The following is a 19,878-nucleotide window of genomic DNA, read 5'->3' as shown; positions in this document are numbered from 1 at the left end:
AGTATATCTGCAAATATGTCCACAAAGGAAGTGATCAAGCAGTTTTTGAACTCCAGAAAAAAGGACCTTTTATTGATGAAGTGGAGGCATTCCAGATGGGCAGGTACATAAGCAGCAATGAAGCTGTTTGGAGAATACTAGGATTCTCGACTCATGAGCACTACCCACCAGTTATGCATCTGAGTGTGCACTTGGAAAATGGACATAGAATTTACTTTACCCCAGCAAACTTGCAGCAGCAGCTCCTAACACCACCTAAGACCACTCTCTTGGCAATTTTTGAGCTATGTCAACAAGATCCTTTTGCAAAAACAATTCTCTACTGTGATTTACCAAAGTACTACACTTGGAATGCCTCCAGAAAAACGCTGGAACGGAGGAAACGGGGGCTTGATATTGAAGGCTATCCAGGGGTGAAAGCAACCGATACTCTTGGTCGTGTCTACACTGTTCATCCATCAAATGCAGAGTGCTTCTACCAGCGCATGTTACTTCATGTTGTCAAAGGCCCTACATCATTTTCTGACCTGAAGACTGTCAAAGGACATGTGTGTGAAACATTCAGGGACGCTTGCCAAAGAAAAGGACTTCTGGAAAATGATGGACACTGGGACATGACCCTCAGTGAAGCAGCAGCCACACAAACCCCAAAGCGACTAAGACACCTCTTTGCTATTATTCTAACAACCTGTAGCATTTCAAATCCTCTTGAGATTTGGACAAAGTACAAAACTGATCTCAGTAAGGACATCCTCATGCAGATTAGAAGGGACAATCCTCAGCAACTCATCAACTTCACTGAGGAAATGTTCAATGAAACTTTAATGCTCCTTGAAGATCAGTGCATAGCAATGTCAGGAAAAGCCTTACAGTTGCTTGGTTTGCCTGCTCCAATAAGAAATCCTGAAGGCATCCAAATGTGTAGGGAGATTTTCATAGAAACAAACTACAATATGGATGAACTGACAGCATTTGTGTCTCAGAACGAGCCAATATTGGTACCAGATCAAAGGGACGCCTATAACTACGTTTTAAGTTTCAGTGAAACCAACAAAGGTGGGATTGTCTTCCTTGATGCTCCAGGAGGAACATGACAACGGGTATGGTCGAGTCATTCTTGAAGACTTTACATAAACCCCTCACCATTACCTTATCTAAAATAAACAGACTGCACACCAATATGGATTTTATTGGCCACAGCAGCCTTTTATTATAACAAAACAACATAAATAACAGAAATCCACTCAACAGAACCGGAGGGTGGTCCTCGAAGCCCCAAAAACCTGCCGACGGGTATTCTACCCAAACTGTAGCCAGACTGATGTTTTACCTCCAGCCGCTCAAGCACCGGCTCGGAGGCACCAGTTAACCAACAACCTGGCCTCATCTGAACACATGTCCCCAACCCGCGGCCCACCAGGCCTACCACGGGATTCCTCTACCCGCCGGCATATAAAGAGTGCACATGAGGGGTCCAGAACCTGACGGGTTCCCCCCCACCGTTCCGCCACAAACCCCAAATTCCAACTTCGAGGACCCTCCTCCCCTTCGCCACCAGCATAAATGTTTTGCAAACCTCAAACATTTATGTCCCTCCACAACTTTAGAGCGACCTCAATGCCTTCTTGTATTGACACACACCATATGTCCAAACCCACTGCATTTAGGTGGACTCCGTCCCGTCTCCAAAATTCGCCATCCCCCGACTCCAAATCCGGATGACGGACCGCCACTGCCCCGTTTCTGGCCATAAAGCGACCCACGGCTCTATTTACCTTAACGCGCGCCTTATTTATCCTATCTACGGACCTTGCATCTCGCCAGACCTTCCTTGGGACAATATCCGACCACACTGTTGTTACCTTTGGGTACATTGCCCATAACCGCAAGAGATCAAATTTAATATCTTTTATCAGCTCCCGAAAAGGCCTTTTTCCCAGATCGTTGCCCCCGATACGCAACACTAGCACATCAGGGGCCCGATCCAGCCTCGCAAAAAAATTAAATTCAGGTAGGAACTGTTTCCATGCCATGCCACGTTTACCAATCCAGCGAAGTATAGCCTCCTCCCTAGAGAAATGTAATTGCCTACCGCTCGGACGAACTGCAGCCCGCAATGCCACCCAGAAGACAAAAGAATGCCCCATGATCCACACTAGGAGAGGGCCAGCACCTGAGGGAATCACAAAAGAAAAAAACTAAGAAGAAACCGGACACTGAAACTTAAAGTAAAAACATTTTCACATTTCACAACCTGTCAATTCGCACATATGACTTGAATCTTCCAGATTCCCACCTTCCAATCCTTTTTACCACTTCATCACTGAGCCCTCTCCTGGCTGCTTCAGTGGCTGCCCCTATTCTGAATGAATGGCTGCCAAAATCCGCTGATGAGAAACCACCCCGCTCCAAACAGCGTTTGAAAATAGATATAAATTGAAATCGAGACAATGAGGAACCATCCGCATGTACCAACAACGGAATGTTAGCCCCACCAGCTACTGGACCGAATTCCCTTAAACAACGGACCGGACACATCGCCGATCCGGGGACACCAAACACTACCACTCTGCAACCTTTTCCTAACTGATCAGTTTTAGAAGAACGAATTAATATTTCAATCCTGTCCTCATAAAGATCGACACTATCCCTCGATAGACCATCCCTTTTAAATCTGGAGGTGCACACCAGCTCCCCTAACCGCAAAGCTGCAAAGAATGCCAAGGAAAAAGCTAACTTAAAGAGATGCTTCTCCCAAATAGAAGTACAAACCCTATCCACTTGCCTCCCCAAACTCAACAGCAAGTCGTAAGAAATTGGTCTTCTCTTATCTTCCACTTTCCAACCTCTCCTCCATCCTTTTAGCGCTTGCACGACTAAAAAGGATTTTGTTACATCCTTAAGGCCCCTGACCTTGAAGCCAAAGGCTAAACCAGCTAAAAAACGATTAACTTTTGGAACCGACCAACCAGCTTCCCAATAATGGCCTACTAGCATTAATAACCGACCATCGTCCTCCATGTCACCCCCTACAGATAACTTCCAATCCTCCCAAACGTTCCAAGCCTGTGAGTAGGCTGACCAGGTACCACCTGATAATGATCCGGAAATCAGCTTCCTTGCCGCTCGAATGGCAGAACCCACAACTCCATTGGACAAGTCAGACCTTTGGCTTCTGCTGCAGGTGCCAATCTCTGAAAAAGCGCCGTCTGTGAACAAGAAATTGAATCAGCGATGAGATTATGTGCCCCCGCTTCAAATTCCGCCACCAACCAGGAATTTAAAGACAAATACAAAAGAACCAGTTTTTGCAACACCTTAACTACCGGGGGGGACGCCGCTGACAATGAATTAATTGCTGACACCACTTTTTCATTGCTGCCACAGAACTTCAGTTTTTTATTCCTGAACCTGTCACCCCAAAGTGTCAACGCCACTACCAGGGGGAACAGTTCGATCAATGTCGCATTTTTCAACAAACCCGCGGACCTCCACTCCATTGGCCACTTGCCATAAATCCAGCTGCCATGACAGTATGCTCCAAAACCCTCAGCCCCCACCGTGCTTATGAATAGGCCTGCCACACTCAGTTTTTCCACAGGGTCCATCCACAACGTCTTTCCATTGTAAACTTTCAGAAAATCAGCCCACACCTGCAAGTCCTCCCTAAGTTCCTTTTTCAACCTAATGAAATGATGAGGAGCTTTTACCCCACCTGTTGCCATTGCCAGCCTTCGGCAAAAGGCCCTGCCCATGGGCATGATGCGGCAGGCGAAATTTAACTTCCCAAGTAGCGACTGAAGTTCTCTCAACGTTATCTTTCGTAACTGCCTGGCTCTCTTCACCTCCACCAAAAGCTCTGCCACTTTTTGCTCTGGTAGTCGACACTCCATAGCTACTGTATCAATGACAATGCCTAAAAAGCTCAATACCATAGTCGGCCCTTCCGTCTTATCTGCTGCCAATGGAATGCCAAACCTCCGAGCTACCGTTTCCATGGTATGCAGTAGCAGGGAGCATTCGAAAGAATCAGCCGGGCCTATACACAAGAAATCATCTAGATAATGTATAAAAGATTTCACACCCGAGACCTCCTTTACAACCCACTCCACGAATGTACTAAAAGCCTCAAAATAGGCACAAGACAGAGAACAGCCCATTGGCAGACAACGGTCAATGAAAAAACCTCCGTTCCAAAAACACCCGAATAAATGCAGACAATCTGGGTGAACCGGCAATAATCGGAACGCCGCTTCAACATCCGTTTTTGCCAACAAAGCTCCTTTTCCAAATGTTCTCACCCATTCGATAGCCGAGTCAAACGACGTGTAAATAACTGAACACAGGTCCGGATCAATCCCGTCATTCACAGATGCTCCCCTGGGAAATGACAGGTGATGGATAAGCCGAAATTTGTTCTGCTCCTTTTTTGGAACCACGCCCAGCGGTGAAACCCTTAGGTTCCTTAGGGGAGCCACAGAGAAAGGCCCATCCATGCGACCTAAAGCAACCTCTTTCATTAATTTCTCAGATACAACTTCCGGAAATCTTAACGCCGATTTTAAATTTTTTGTACAAAAACTAAACTCCCTATCAACAAACGGAATCCTGAAACCATGCTTAAAACCGTCTTCCAACAAGAACTCCGCCGCCCGATCAGGGTATCTATTTAGAAAATGCTGCATCTCTGCCAGCCGCACCGGTGTCACTCCTTTTTTCGGCATTATCTCCCCCTTTTTGCTTTCCTCCTCGGAAGCATTTGGATGCGCTATGACTCCCATTGCACACAGAGCATTCGTGTTTGAATTTACACTTGCCCCCGAACTTGCATGCCCCCTCATTAAATAGGAAGCACAATCCTTTCTGCTGTGCAACTGTGTGCCCAGCCTGGACAGGGCCGCCTCCGCTCCCTGGAAAGGACTGTCCACCGAAACCAGACCTACTGGGTGCAGAAACCTTCATCCAAAGGCTGATATGTTTATGATCCCAACGAATGTTGGGACGTACCGCCTTGCGTTGACGAAATTGTTCATCATACCTAAGCCATCCCTGACCCCCGTACACCCTGTAGGCTTCGCCAATAGCATCCATGTAGCAAAAAAGTCCGGAACAATTATCCGGTGCTTTTTCCCCTATCACGCTGGCTAGTATGGCGAATGCCTGCAGCCAGTTAGAAAAAGTCCGCGGAATTAAACGGTACCTCCTCTTTTCTTCGTCCTCTTTCTTTCCTTCATCCTTCCTAGCCCGGTCTAAATTAAAACGTTCTAATGGCAAAAGGGAAAAAATATCTACGTACTCATTACGCCATATCTTTTCCCGCACTTCTTGTTTAAGGTGGGCCCCCAATGGCCCCACAAAGCAGACGTACACCTCCCCCTTTGCTGAATCATCTAGCCGTACCACGTCGTCGTTTTCCTTTTCTCCCTGACTAACCGAAGGGGGTTGACTATGTGCTCCGACACCAATCGCACTCCCTGGTGGAACCCCGACTTCCGGTAAAGGATTGGCCACTGCACCAGACAACACGCCAAGCCCCCCAGCCGATACTGCACCTACGGTCGAGCTACCCGTCCATGCCACCGCCGGTGATATCCCCCCTTGGACTCCCACCGAACCTAAAATAACCGCTAGCGTGCGCAACCCCTGTGCTAACATATCTACCCCTGACTGCCCCCCCCCCCCCCCCGATGGCCCCACAGCACCACTAAGTAAAGGGGAGGGTAATATGTGGTTAAGAGAAAAATTAGAAGGGTTCTCACCTGGCTGCCTGGGTGCTGTGAGCCCAGCAGCCGAAGATCCTGGTTCCTGACGCCTTCCTGCATCATCCGATTCGACTCTAGCAGAGCCCCCACGGCCTTGAGGGAGGAGGCTCGATGCGAGCGAATCGCTTTCGACGTGGTCATGTAGTCTTGCCAGCTCCTGCTGGCCGGGTGGCATATCTAGTAATGGCAGGCCCTGCACCTGCTGACCGGGAGGTAATCCGTGGGGTTGCATGCCCAGCACCTGCTGGCCGGGAGGTAATCCATAAGGTGGCAGGCCCAGCACCTTCTGGCCGGGAGGTGATCCATGTGATTGCAGGCCCAGCACCTGCTGGCCGGGAGGTGATCCATGTGATTGCAGGCCCAGCACCTGCTGGCCGGGAGGTGATCCATGTGATTGCAGGCCCAGCACCTGCTGGCCGGGAGGTGATCCATGTGATTGCAGGCCCAGCACCTGCTGGCCGGGAGGTAATCCATAAGGTGGCAGGCCCAGCACCTGCTGGCCGGGAGGGATCGCCTGAACAGGAAAGCCCAGCATCTGTTGGCAGGATGTTGACACTGGCTGTGGGAGGGCCAGCCCCGGCTGGCCGGAAGTTGTCATCATCGGGGGGCGTGGCTGCGTCTGCTGGCTGGAGACAGACAACGCTGAGGACCAATCCCTTGCAGGGGGGCATGATCTGTTCTCTTCCATGGAGGGAGGAGGTGCTGCCGACTGCTGCCTGCTCCGTGACCCACGCTGAGAGACCCCGGCCTGTGATCTCCGTGCTCCCTCTCCTCTGCGCCGGGCGGGCGATGCAGGCTCCTGAGCCCCTGCCGACGCCGTTCTTGTCTCCTCCTGCGTTGTCCTAGATGGGAGGGAGGCCGACACCTCCCTCTGCTGCAGGCCCCGCCGTGAAGCAGGATTCCTCCCAGGACGGGACCGGCGCGAGGCGGCGGGCCTGGCGGCACCCTGACCTGAAGGGTCCCCTGAGGGGCTCCTTATTCGGCGCCGGACCCGAGGGATAGCTTCTGGGCTTAAGCGCGCCGGAGGCCTGGTCCTCCGCGACCGGCGTGGTTCGGGGGATGGTTGAGCTGGAGCATCCCCGGCCCCTTGCAGCAGGCTGTTCACTGAAGCCTGGAGCCAGTCTGATCCCATCAGGCCGGCAGCGGTTCTAAGCTGTTGAAGGATGGCATCCACAGACTCCATTTTCTGGGGCAGTTAAGCTGGCACACAAGGACATGTAGATTGTACCGTTTTCTGTGCCAAAATGGATGACCCCACTAACTGACCACCCCTTATAAACCCATTAATTGTTCCCGCCCCCACTAACTACGCCCATAATGCACAATTCAAACTTCCTCTATTTCTGCCCCATCTAAGTATCTTGAACCCCTGCCTAACCCCCGTCACTTAAAAACCCCCTCTCTTATTCCCGACCTAACCCAGTCATGTCGGCCTCCCTTTTAAGGCTGTGCCGAGTACGGCCTCTCTGGAAAGACATTTGTAATCAACTTGCTCCTGACAAAATTTCGACAACAAAATAAGATTGCACTTGCAGTGGCATCTTCTGGAATTGCTGCTACGCTTTTAAAAGGTGGGAGGACAGCACATTCGACATTCAAACTACCACTTAACCTGTCTCACAGTGACAGCCCCATGTGTAATATTGCCAAGGGATCAGGACTGGCCAAATTGCTTCAAAAATGCAGTGCCATCATTTGGGATGAATGCACCATGTCACACAAAAAGGCTCTGAAATCAGTGGACAGACTTCTGCAAGACCTGCGTAGCAACAAATATATCATGGGAGGAGTAGTTGTTGTTTTGGGAGGTGACTTTCGCCAAACATTACCTGTTATTCCAAGATCAACCCCTGCAGACGAACTCAATGCCTGTCTCAAAGCATCATACCTTTGGAGAAAAGTAAAGAAAATGTCACTGAACACAAACATGAGGGTCTACTTTCTGCTGGACAGTTTTCGAGCCAGCTGTTGACTATTGGAGATGGCAAAGCACCCGTAAACTCAACCACTGGACAGATCACCTTCCCAAGCAACTTTTGTTGCATTGTGACTTCCATTGAGGAGTTGAAAGCAAAGGTTTTTGCAAACATCCAACTCCACTTCAAAAATTCTGGCTGGCTGTGTGAAAGAGCTATTCTAGATCCCAAAAATGACAGCGTCAACAAGATCAATCTTCAAATTCTAAATCTCCTTCCAGGTGTGTGCACAACCTACAAGTCAGTGGATACAGTAATAGACCCTGCTCAAGCATTATTTTTATCCAACTGAGTTCCTCAATTCCTTGGAGCCACAAGGACTTCCTCCTCACAACCTCTTTCTAAAACCTGGAGCATCTATTCTGCTATTGAGAAATTTGGATCCGCCAAAGCTGTGTAATGGAACAAGACTCTTGATTAAGAACCTGTTTCCACATGTAATTGAGGCAACCGTTTTGACAGGAAGGGCCACAGGAGAAGATGTTTTCATTCCAACAATTCCTCTTATTCCATCTGATTTGCCTTTTGATTTTAAACGCCTCCAGTTTCCTGTTCGACTGGCATTTGCTATGTCCATCAACAAGGCTCAGGGACAGTCTTTGAAAGTAGTTGGAATTGATTTACAATCTCCATGCTTTTCTCATGGTCAACTTTATGTGGCCTGTTCAAGAGTTGGAACAGCCAAAAATCTGTTTGTCTTTGCACCTGAAGGAAGAACTAAGATTGTCGTCTATCAAAAGGCTCTCGAATGAGGAGTAGAAGATTACTTCACATTAGTTGGCCAATTTAGTTAAACTTGTGTGGAATATCTGTGGTGTTGAAATATATGTTGTGAAATGCTTCTATTAGCTTAGTTTTTGCCTTTTAATAATTACATTTCTATCTATTTGTTTTGTGTTTTTTGTGCGCAGAATAATTTTTTGTTAATACATTCTATTTTGTCAACAGCAGTTATTAACCCGGGCGAAGCCGGGTAGTACAGCTAGTATATATATATATATATCTCCTATCCTGGTATATATGTCCTATTCTGGGCCCATCCTGGTACATAGGTTCCGCATCCTGGTCTGATCTGGTATATATGATGTACAACACGACAACAATCCAAAACACAAGGCCAAGTCGACCTGTCATTGGGTACAGCAGAACAAACTGAAGGTTCTGGAGTGGCCATCTCAGTCTCCTGACCTCAATATCATTGAGCCACTCTGGGGAGAACTCAAGTGCGCAGTTCATGCAAGAAAGCCCAGGAATTTACAGGAACTGGAGGCTTTATGCTAAGAAAAATGGGCAGCTTTACCATCTGAGAAAATAAAGAACCTCATACACAACTACCACAAAAGACTTCAAGCTGTCATTGATGATACAGGGGGCAATACACGGTATTAAGAACTGGGAGATGTGAATTTTTGATCAGGGTCATTTGGATGTTTTTGGTTGTCATTATGATTTAAAAAGAGAAAACACAGTACATTGACAATAAATGGCTTCAACCACTAACCATGAGTGGGAAAAAAAAATATGTTATCCTTCATATTCTCTGAAAAAAGGCCAAGAAAGCAAAAAATCTGCCAGGGTATGTAACCTTTTGAGCACAACTGTATGTCCCTACATCCTGGTTTGGTATATACAGTAGTTCTCCAATCATGGTATATAAGCTCCCCATCCTGGGCACTTTAGTATATATCTCCCCCATTCTGGTATATATGGTCTCACATCCTGGTGTATTTGGCCCCCATCTTGGTGTATATGTTCCCTCGTGTATCTATGTTTGCTATCCTGGTATATATCTTCCGCATCCTGGTCAGATCTGGTATATATGTCCCCATCCTGGTATTTATGTATCCTATCCTGGTATATATGTGTTGCACACGGACAAGGGGATGTCTGGCGCACGGCGCAGCACAGAGGTTACAATGAGATGGAAAGGGGGTAGATAGGCCCTTACAGTTTGTAGAGGGGAGACGTGTCACACCTGACACTAACCTGTGCCTCCACCCTAAGCTCAGTAATGTCCCTAGGCTGGTCCTTCCTCCCGCCACCGTCATGTGCCTAGTCCTTTACTGTCCCTTCACTTACCCTGAATAGTGATAAGGCCGGTGAGTGCACTTAAATCTGCACATAACACTCAATGTAACTAAAAGAGAAGTTGCCATGTTGTGGATTTCAACCACGCACCGCAGGTCAGTTTACACTAAAGAAAAAAAGCCCAGAGGATGTGAGATTTCTATAACTCCCAGACACTTTTGCTGAAACTGTGAACGCTGCATTTTCCATGTTTAGCATCAAGAACTCACTAAGAACTCATCATGGGCACAGCCGTATAATCCGCATGGGACAGCGCTGCAATCTCTCATATAACCAATTAATGGGACGCAGGCATGATACCAGTCGTATATAGGATGGTTGTCCCTGTATCTGTCTTGTTCCGGTGTACGGCAGCATTTCTCTACAATTTATACAACGTTTATGCATTAAAAGTGTGTCCGGGCACCGCTCTGTATCTGGAGGAATTTGTACCTTTCCTAATTTACAAAATCAGTGCCCATTAGTGCTTTTTTGATCAAAAATCGTGTTTACTAAGTCCCCTATGTTCATTTATATGCACTATGCTTTTATTTAGTTACAGCAGGGTATATGTTCATATTATTCTTATTTTGGGTTTTCTTTGTCTCATGGCCAGTGTGACCATGCGCTTATAACATGCATGTGTATTAACTTACGCTCCGGCTCATTTTTCTTTTGTTTTTTCTCTAGTGTCTTGTACTCAGTACAAATAGGGTGTGGCATCTTTTTCAAATGAGCCGAGCAATTCATCCATTGCATCCCATGGCTGTGTGCCTATAGTCGGGACCCAGCCATTCTCTGCCCTTATTCAGATTGATGTCTGTTGACACATGGTGAGGTTTTAATATTAGAGTGTAGGTACCATCCCGATTTGGGTACACCTTGACGCGGTGGGATGGCTTTATGCTTTTTTGATCAAAATTAGTGTTTACTAAGTCCCCTATGTTTATTTATATGCACTATGCTTTTATTTAGTTGCAGCAGGGTATATATATTATTCTTATTTTGGGTTTTCTTTATCGAGTAGCATGAATAAAGAGATATTTAGAAAATGTATTGATAAAGATCTTTTATAATATGCTAATGAGTACAGATGAGCAACCCCCCGCAGTTTGGTTTGCCAAACCGAATCGAGCATGAAGTGCGCTTGCGAAACTTTATCGAACCGAACCTGAACCAAACTTCGAAAATTTATTGAACCGCATTCGATTCAATGGGAGACCAAAAAATAAAGAACAGAAAACACATTTAGGGGAGTTGAAAGGCTTCCAAAACAGCAAAAATACGTTTTACAGTGCAGCACCACTGTTTTGGCCTAGCCATTAGCTTCCTAGGCTATAGACAGAAGAAATATAAAGGTGGATGAGAGACAGGTGTATGGCTGCTGCTCCCATACCCCGGCCAATACAGACAAGACACAACTTGGAGACCTAAGTAGTAGTCTGGACATTCATTATCCTTCCAGGGACACAGCAATACAATCACATTAATTGCTCCCCTCCCCATAGGGCTTTAAAACACTAGGGAGTCACGGTCCATGCGACACAGGTTGTGGGTCTTTTTGTTTTAATGAAGACATGCCCAGTGGCAGGCATAGGCCCATCTTTCAAAGAACAGTGGCAGTAACCTCTACCCAACATTTGGAGACACATATTTTAGTCTCCGATGGTATTGCACTGCTGTTTTGGAAGGCAATTGCCCCCACCCCATAGGGAATTTACCCCTTCCTTTAGGGCTTTAAAACACCCGGGAGTTACGGCCCATGGAAAGGCTGTGGGCCGGCATTTTAATTTCAAAAGTGATGATATACGACCGGATCTTCTGCAGCACTGCATCTAGCACATAATCCTGCTCTAGAAATTGCTGTACAACCAGGTTGATCCATGCAGGGCACATGTGATGTTGCCCAGACGTTGCATCACTCGGCCGTAGTGCCACCATTAGGTTGTCAGCCTGATCGCACTTGGTCTTCCATAGCTCCAGGTTCAGTGCAGCCAGACATTTATCCAACTCGCTCACCAAAGTACCGAGAGAGGAGCAGCTGCATATTCCTGATGACATATTCATTCTATAGTAGATGTGGAAAGAGAACAGCCGGCTATGGAAGAAGAACCCTGGCAGTGACCTCTCCACAACATGAGGGGACACATTTTCTAGTCTCTTCCTTTAAAAACAATAGTCCAGTGCCATCAATTGCCCCCTCCCCAAAGGGCTTTCACACAGCAGGGAGTCACAGTCCACCAAACACATAGGCTGTGGGCCTTTCATTGTATTTTTTGGTTAAAAGTGTAATGCGGGATGGTGGAACCAGACCCGCTGCCCGCTAGCAAGTGCAATGTGACGGTCGCACTTGGCGCTAGCTGTCGCACTGCAGCACACCCTTAAGGGCCGGGGATATCCTTCACCCGCCTGCCGGTCCTGGCGAGGGGGGACTTTAAAAAAACACCAAAAAGGAGCCAAGACAAATGATATGTGCACACACAGAATGTGGTGAGCCTTCCTCATAAAGATGGCTGCAGCCGAGGTGCAAGATGCTGATGTCACAGCCACTCAACCTCCACACTAGAGGGGAGGGGCGGCTGCTTAGCATAAGACATGCAAACTAATAAGGCTTGCACTGGGAGCCCATCATATAATGAGTGAAATGCACAGTGTCTGAACTGTGACCTATAAATGACGCCAGAAACCCAGGTCAGGCGGGCAAAACAGCACTATATAGGTGCATCTCGCACGGATACACGAGACGCACAGTGTCTGAATTAAGGCCTATAAATGACGCACAACACCAGGTCCAGGCGGGTCAGTTAGCATTATATGAGTACATAACACATGACAGGCTCACCATTTAACCACCTGAATTCAAAAGGTCCAAACACCGGATGCGATGTGTGCTGCCGCAGGAACAAGGAACAATTTCGTTACTGCTGCAGTAACGATATTTGAGAATGGACCCCCATGTCGCCGATGAGGGATTTTGCACTTTTTTGCGACGATGCAAAATTGCTCATAGGTGTCACACGCAATGGCATCGCTACAGCGGCCGGATGTACGTCACAAAATCCGTGACCCCAACGACATCGCTGTAGCGATCTCGTAGCGTGTAAAGCCCGCTTAAGGTATCTCAGCCACATAGCGGCAATAGCATTTAATCTGTGGCACTGTATATGGGAACTGGTTCATTGCATTTAAGATACTGGGAGGTATTGTTATGTTATAATGATCTAATTACCCTATGATCGTATGTACCATGATTACACGTGGGATTCTGCATTAATATGGCTGCGGTGTGTTGGCATTTAACCTTTACTGGTATACACAGGGACCCTTTATTCGGAACGTTCTGCGATTATGCAGGGTTATTCAGGATGACAGCTGATTTGTATTCGTGTTTTTTTAAATGATTTTAAATGTCTGTCTGTTTGCCACTTGTTATATGAATAAAATCTATACATGTTTTTGCACAACATAGATCCATGTCAGGTATTATTTATTCACTATAATATGAGAGCATGGTGCCTTTTATGTACTTTTTTCTTTAAGAGTGTTGGTTATTTGGTACATAGCTTTTTCCAGGAATATAGGTGGTCCCAAGCCTTCTTTGGTGGTCACTCTGAGGCAACGTCCATTCCCCACCCTCTGTCCACAGAACATCAGAAGGAGAGGAGGGGAGTGGAATGGAGGGAACCTCCCACCATCTGGCGTCCCGTATCTGCTGGAAACAGCTTACACCAGGGGACCCAGCGTTTTGGGGTCCCTGAGTGACACCACTGCTGGGAGCAGCAGCGTCCCACCTCCCAGCGACCCCCAGGGCACGACGTGTGCATAGATGCAAGGTGCGTCCCCCGACAGTAACACCCCGCCCCTCGTGGCCAGCGAAGGATGACGGATGTCCCAACAGGGACCCAGAGCACACATAGTAGCGCGATGGACCCGCTCAGGTGCAGAACCACCAGACCTGACAAGAAGTCCAGCCATGCATAAGTGGGCCTGTGGCAGGTCTGAACCCTGGCAATGACCTCTCCACAACATTAGGAGACCCATTTTCTAGTCTCTGCCTTTATAAACAACAGTCCAGTACCATCAATTGTTTCCCCTCCATAGGGAATTGCCCCCTCCCCATAGGGCTTTCACACAGCAGGAGTTACAGTCCACCAAACACATAGGCTGTGGGCCTTTTTTGGTATTATATTTTATTTTTTTTTTAAACCCAGACATTATGCATTAGTGGGCCTGTGTCGGGCTTGAACTATTCAAGTACAAGGAGAAACTATTATAAAGACCAAAGAAAAAAACTCCTAAAGATAATATTCATTTAATTATTAAAAGACAGTAATAAAACTAAGTAGGTTTATTGATAGCCCCTATACTTCAGAGAAAGTCACGTGAGGTGAGTGCAAAAAGAGGGCAAACAACTGGTGAAGGGATAGAGGGAAATAAATATCAGCCGACACACATTACCAGATTGCTATAAGGCAGTAGCAGGGGATGGGCGAGCAGGGACCGAGCTGTTTCCTCCCTCTTACCTACCTACCAGCGGAGGTGCACCATACTGATTTGGATATTTAGATAGTTCACTGGCAAATTTTGAGCAGGCATTAATAAGTACCAATAACAGGAAATGTGGGTCATTGGGTAATTTAGAGCAGGTACTGTTTCAGCCGTGTATACAACCTATACCGGCTATAAAGGACAATACACAGGAAGGTGGAAGGAATGCCTTATAGCTAGGGAATGGGGGAAGTGGTGACCCCTGACTATGACCTGCAGCTCACCCTCACAGTCCTAACAGACCCTATACAGGTTCTGCACGTGTTGCCGAGCTGGAAAACCTGTGGCCCTATTTCACCTTAGCAAATGGGCCCTAAGTAAGGATGGAGGGTATAAGCTCTTTGTCAACAGCACTGTCACTAAAGGAGGACACAAGGGAAGAATACAGGGGAAACACAACAACAATCAACAGATCCCTGGTAGATAGCAAAGACAAACACTTATCTGAGCTGCAGCAACCACAGGAGTCTGGAGCAACAGAACAACACGACTGCTCCACAGCTCAGTCAGGAACAAACTATAAACCGCACCCAAGTATCCCTAATGTGAGGTTTATAAAGGGAGTCAGAGGCTGGCAACAGAGAGGAAAAATGGAAAGATTCCCAGGGTCCTAGAGTCTGCAGCTGCAGAAACGGGGATGTTATGATCCGGAACCATGGAAGACCACCACAAATCATTGGCAAAAGGTGACAAGAGCATTGGCAGCTAATCTGGCCGCCATCCCCTTACTAACCATCACAACTAGAAGTAGCCGAGGGGTGAACTAACATCCTGTGCACCGCGAACCCAGCCGGAGAACTAACTATCCTAAAGGTAGGAAAGATGAATAACTCTCTGCCTCAGAAAATAGACAAGAATAGCTAGCCCCCCACATTCAAAGACTGCGGTGATATAGGAAAAACACAATACACAGGTAGATGACAGGATTAGCAAAAGGTGAGGCCCCCGCTGACTAAAATAGGAAAGGACAGGAAAGGGACTGATGGTGGCCAGAGAAAAACCCTGCAAAATACCAACTTCCTGATAGTACAAAAAGGCCCTCAGATCGCACGATCTGAACTCCGTCCTATACCAGGTGCCCTTGTCATACCAATGAACAGAAAACAAGAATCATAACAAATTCAACAAGCCACAAACACATGGACCCAAAGGAGCTTTACTCCACACAGGACTGCAGGGAGTTCTCCAACAAACCACTGAGGGGGAAAATCCCTGCAAGCAAATAAACTGCAAGCAACCACAGCAAATGACAAACCCAGATAAGAGCAAAAGAACCAGACAATAAATAAAGAGCAAGCACTTATCTGGAGTAGATGTGGTGTAGAGCAGGATGAAGCAGGCTGGAGATACAAAGAACAATTGACATCTGGCAACAGCCTGCAATCAGACCAGGATTTAAATAAGCAGAGAGTTAGCAAAGGAAACGCCCATTGCACAACACACCTGGTCCAAGTCCAACCCATTCCTGGCCACCAGAGGGAGCCTCCCAGTAGCCAAAACATAACTAACATTCACAACACGGGGAACTCTTAGATAACAACACGTGCTGACAATCTATGGCCACTCGCTGCCACAGGATTGTCAGCGGACCTTGACAGATCCGTGACAGGCACTAATAAGTAATAATACCTCGAAATTTGGTTCACCCCTTAAATTTGAGCAGGCACTAAGTAGCAATCCCTATTTATATCATGAAATGCCGATTTGTGGCACATACCTTTCCCTACACTGCTCGTCCTTATTCTACACTATCACTCTCCTATCTATCTCAACTATCTATCATTAAACACCTACCTATGATAACTGTTTAGCAGCGGTGGCAGCACCTTCCCTAATCTTTAACATTCACAAAATGGCGCCGACACCGCATGTCATTATGTTATATGCAGATGGACATGTGGCTTAGGCAGTCAATGACACAAGTCCTTGAGTCTGAACCTTGTGGATGTTTTCTGCGTCGCGATTGGCTGCAGGAACATCAACAAATAGAGTTAGGAAACATAAAAGGCAATGCCCCTCTGGCTACTCCCGATTCCTCACCTCCTCCACTCATTACACATACACTACCGTTCATCATACAGCACCACAATCCTATCCAAAAACATAACATGTTATTAGAAAAGCATTTTTGGAAAACGTAATCAGTTATCGAACAAAACTGAACATTGCCAAAGTTTGGGGAAAGTGCTTGTGTTACCGACCCAGAGCCGAACAGGCTAAGCCTCATACTGAATTAGAAATTGGAGAACACGACAAGAACAGGGAGTGGGCATAAAGGGGTTAATAAATAGTCCAGGGTCAGCTGTCAAAATCAAAACATTAACACAAACAGGAGCAAAAAGCACAACTGAAGAACCAGTAAGTATGACTGGCAAAATTCTGGGAGAGCATGCTCAGTAATGAAACAGAGCAATTACCAGGAACAAGGAGCATCTGAGCAAGCACCTCCCATAACCAGCAAGGAAAGCTTGTGCAGTAAAACAACCTGTCAGCAAATACTGAAGAAACACCGCTGTAATACTATTGTATGAACTGAGGATTTCGATTGCGTTAGGGCAATGACAACCAGAGACGGGTTCTTGGTGCAAAGACGTTTATAATATGCAACCAACAATATGTACACAGAACAGAACATAAACACAGTAGAACATAAACACAGTAAATACCTGCCAGGTTCGGAGCAAAGGGGAATTCCCGGGGCCGCGCACCGGACTCCCCCAGGGAGACCACCAGGAGCGAACTCCTATACAGGGACTGTCTGGCGATCACCCCAGAAGGCCTAAATGCGCAGCAGCCGGGACACGAAAGGGCAACAGGTATAGTCCAAAAATGTCCGTACATGATGTGAGTCCTAGGGTGGATATGAAACGGAAGGAACCGGGCAGAAGTGCCGACCAGAGATGGCAGATAGAGTCCGGGCACAGCTTGATGAGACCAGGTGAAGTCCAGAGCCGGTGTCGGGTGTTTCAACAGGATCCAAAAAGCAATCAGGAACCAAGAGCAGCAGGGCAGGAGTAGACAGGAAGCAGTATACTCAGGCAACTAGACTAAGCTTAGGGGCGGGCTTTTAAACAGATGAACAGGAAGTAGGGAAACAGAACAGAAAACTCCATGTTAACAAAGGCCAAGATCCTTCAGAAGAAAACTGGAAATCCCGGAACTCTGACAGTACTCCCCCCCAGAAACGGCCTCAGGACGGACCAGGGCCAGGCTTGTCCGGGTACCTCCAATGAAACTGAGTAACCTTCCGGGGCGCTCGGATGTTACCCACAGGTTCCCAGGAATCGTCCTCAGGGGAGTACCCCTGCCAACGAACCAGATACTGAAGCCGATGCCGATGGAGCCGGGAGTCAATAATGTTCTCAACCACAAACTGCTCCTGGCCATCAACCATCACCGGTGGAGGAGGAGGCACGATACGACCCTGAAACACATTAGGGGAAACCGGTTTCAGCAGGGAAACGTGAAAGATCGGGTGTACCTTCCAATTGTGCGGCAACTTCAGCCGACAGGCCACAGAGTTCACTATCCCGGTGATCTTGAACGGACCAATGAATTTCTGCCCCAGCTTCTGCGAAGGAACACGTAGTTTTAGATTCTTGGTGGATAACCACACCGAGTCCCCTACCTTATACATGGGTGTCTGTTTCCGGTGAGTGTCTGCCGACTTCTTGTAACGCTCCTGAGCCGCAGCCAAAGAGTCCTTCAAAACCTCCAGATTCCGTTGTAGCTCTGTCAATCTGTCCTCCACCGCTGGCACCGAAACCGCCACCGGTGACCTAGGCAAAATATTCGGATGGTAACCCAAGTTAGTGAAAAAGGGCGTTGCCTTAGTGGAGCTGCTCTGAGTGTTGTTATACAAAAACTCCGCCAAAGGAAGCAGCTGCAACCAATCGTCCTGCAGATGGCTGACATAACATTGCAGGTACTGCTCCAGGGTTTGATTAGTCCGTTCGGTTTGCCCATTTGTCTGGGGATGGTATGCAGAAGACAAACAGACATCAATATGGAGTACCGAACAAAACCCTTTCCAGAACTTAGAAGTGAACTGCACGCCCCGGTCAGAGATGATCTCATCCGGTACCCCATGCAACCGAAATACATTCTGGATAACCAAATCCACTGTCTCTGCAGCTGAGGGAAGACCGGTACACGGAATAAAGTGAGCAGCCTTTGTCAACCGATCCACTACCACCAAAATGGTATTGTAACCGCCTGAGACGGGCAACTCCACAATAAAATCCATTGAGATGGATCCCCAAGGGCGAGATGGCACGGGTAACGGTTGAAGGAGTCCCGTAGGAGCCACACGAGGGACCTTGCACCGGGCACAAACCACACATAAGTGGACATAGTCTTTCACATCCTTTAAACAGGTAGGCCACCAGAAAAAACGACTCAGAAATTCCTGCGTCTTCTGTACCCCCCTATGACTTGCCAACACGGAGTCATGGACCAACTTGAGAACCCGAAGTCTTACAGCCTCCGGGACATAAATACGTCGCTCTCTCAACCACACACCATTCCGAAGGACAAGAGTCACATCATTCGGGGGGGCAGCAAGAAATACGTCACCATCATAGGCCAGCTTGATGTCCTTCCACAAGTCCTGGTCCCGGATTACTCCAACAAAATTGGCATCCGATAAAACGGTCTGAGACGGGGTTCCAGGCATGGAGTCCATGGCGTGGATCCGGGATAAGGCATCGGCTTTCCCATTACGTTACCCTGGACGGTACGTGACGATAAAATTGAACTGGTTAAGGAACAGGCTCCAACGGGCTTGCCGTGGAGACAGGCACCTGGCAGATTTAAGGAATTCCAGGTTACGATGGTCTATGAGAACTACTAATTGTTGCTCTGCTCCCTGTAAGTGGTGTCGCCATTCCTTAAAAGCAGAAATAATCGCCAACAATTCCTTGTCCGCAATGTCATAGTTCTTTTCTGCAGGGGACAACCGGCGAGAAAAGAAGGCACACGGGTGCAAGAGACTCTTGTCCCCAGTCCTCTGTGAAAGGATAGCCCCTAATGCATAATCGGAAGCATCGACTTCCACAATAAAAGGGAGTGCGGGATTCGGGTGTATTAGTATTGGCGCTGAGGTAAAACAAACCTTGAGACGATTGAAAGCTTCCTGGGCCTGGGCGGACCACACGAACTTCTGCCCCTTTTTGGTTAACAGGGTGATAGGACGGACGATCTCTGAAAAGTTGCGGATAAAGTGTCTGTAAAATTTAGCAAAACCGACAAAGCGTTGTACCTCCTTGATGTTTCCTGGTTCCGGCCAGTCTAGAATTGCCCGTATCTTCCCAGACTCCATGTTGAGTCCCTGAGGAGAGATGACAAATCCTAAAAATTGTATCTTTGAGCAATGGAATTCGCACTTCTCCAGTTTAATATACAGGTGGTCATCCCTCAGACGGGTAAGTACGGTCTTGACGTGCTCCTGGTGTTTCTGTAGGGAATCAGAAAAGATCAAGATATCATCCAGGTAAATCACCATGAACTGGTCCATTATATCCCTA

General features: G+C 47.4%; 1 protein-coding gene across 1 annotated transcript; it reads right to left on the bottom strand.

The window, feature by feature from the left end:
- Nucleotides 1–2,247: 2,247 nt before the first annotated feature.
- On the bottom strand, nucleotides 2,248–5,937 carry LOC142255884 (uncharacterized). The gene is made up of 2 exons (XM_075327330.1): nucleotides 5,760–5,937; nucleotides 2,248–3,209 (listed from the first exon to the last, which is right to left on the bottom strand). Exons 1-2 carry the CDS (start codon nucleotides 5,935–5,937, stop codon nucleotides 2,248–2,250), a joined length of 1,140 nt encoding a protein of 379 aa, XP_075183445.1.
- Between the last annotated feature and the right edge of the window lie 13,941 nt (nucleotides 5,938–19,878).

The sequence above is a fragment of the Anomaloglossus baeobatrachus genome, chromosome 11 (assembly GCF_048569485.1).
Source record: "Anomaloglossus baeobatrachus isolate aAnoBae1 chromosome 11, aAnoBae1.hap1, whole genome shotgun sequence".
NCBI lineage: Eukaryota > Metazoa > Chordata > Amphibia > Anura > Aromobatidae > Anomaloglossus > Anomaloglossus baeobatrachus.
Note: the sequence above shows the minus strand (reverse complement) of the source record. Positions and strands in the feature narration are given on the sequence as shown.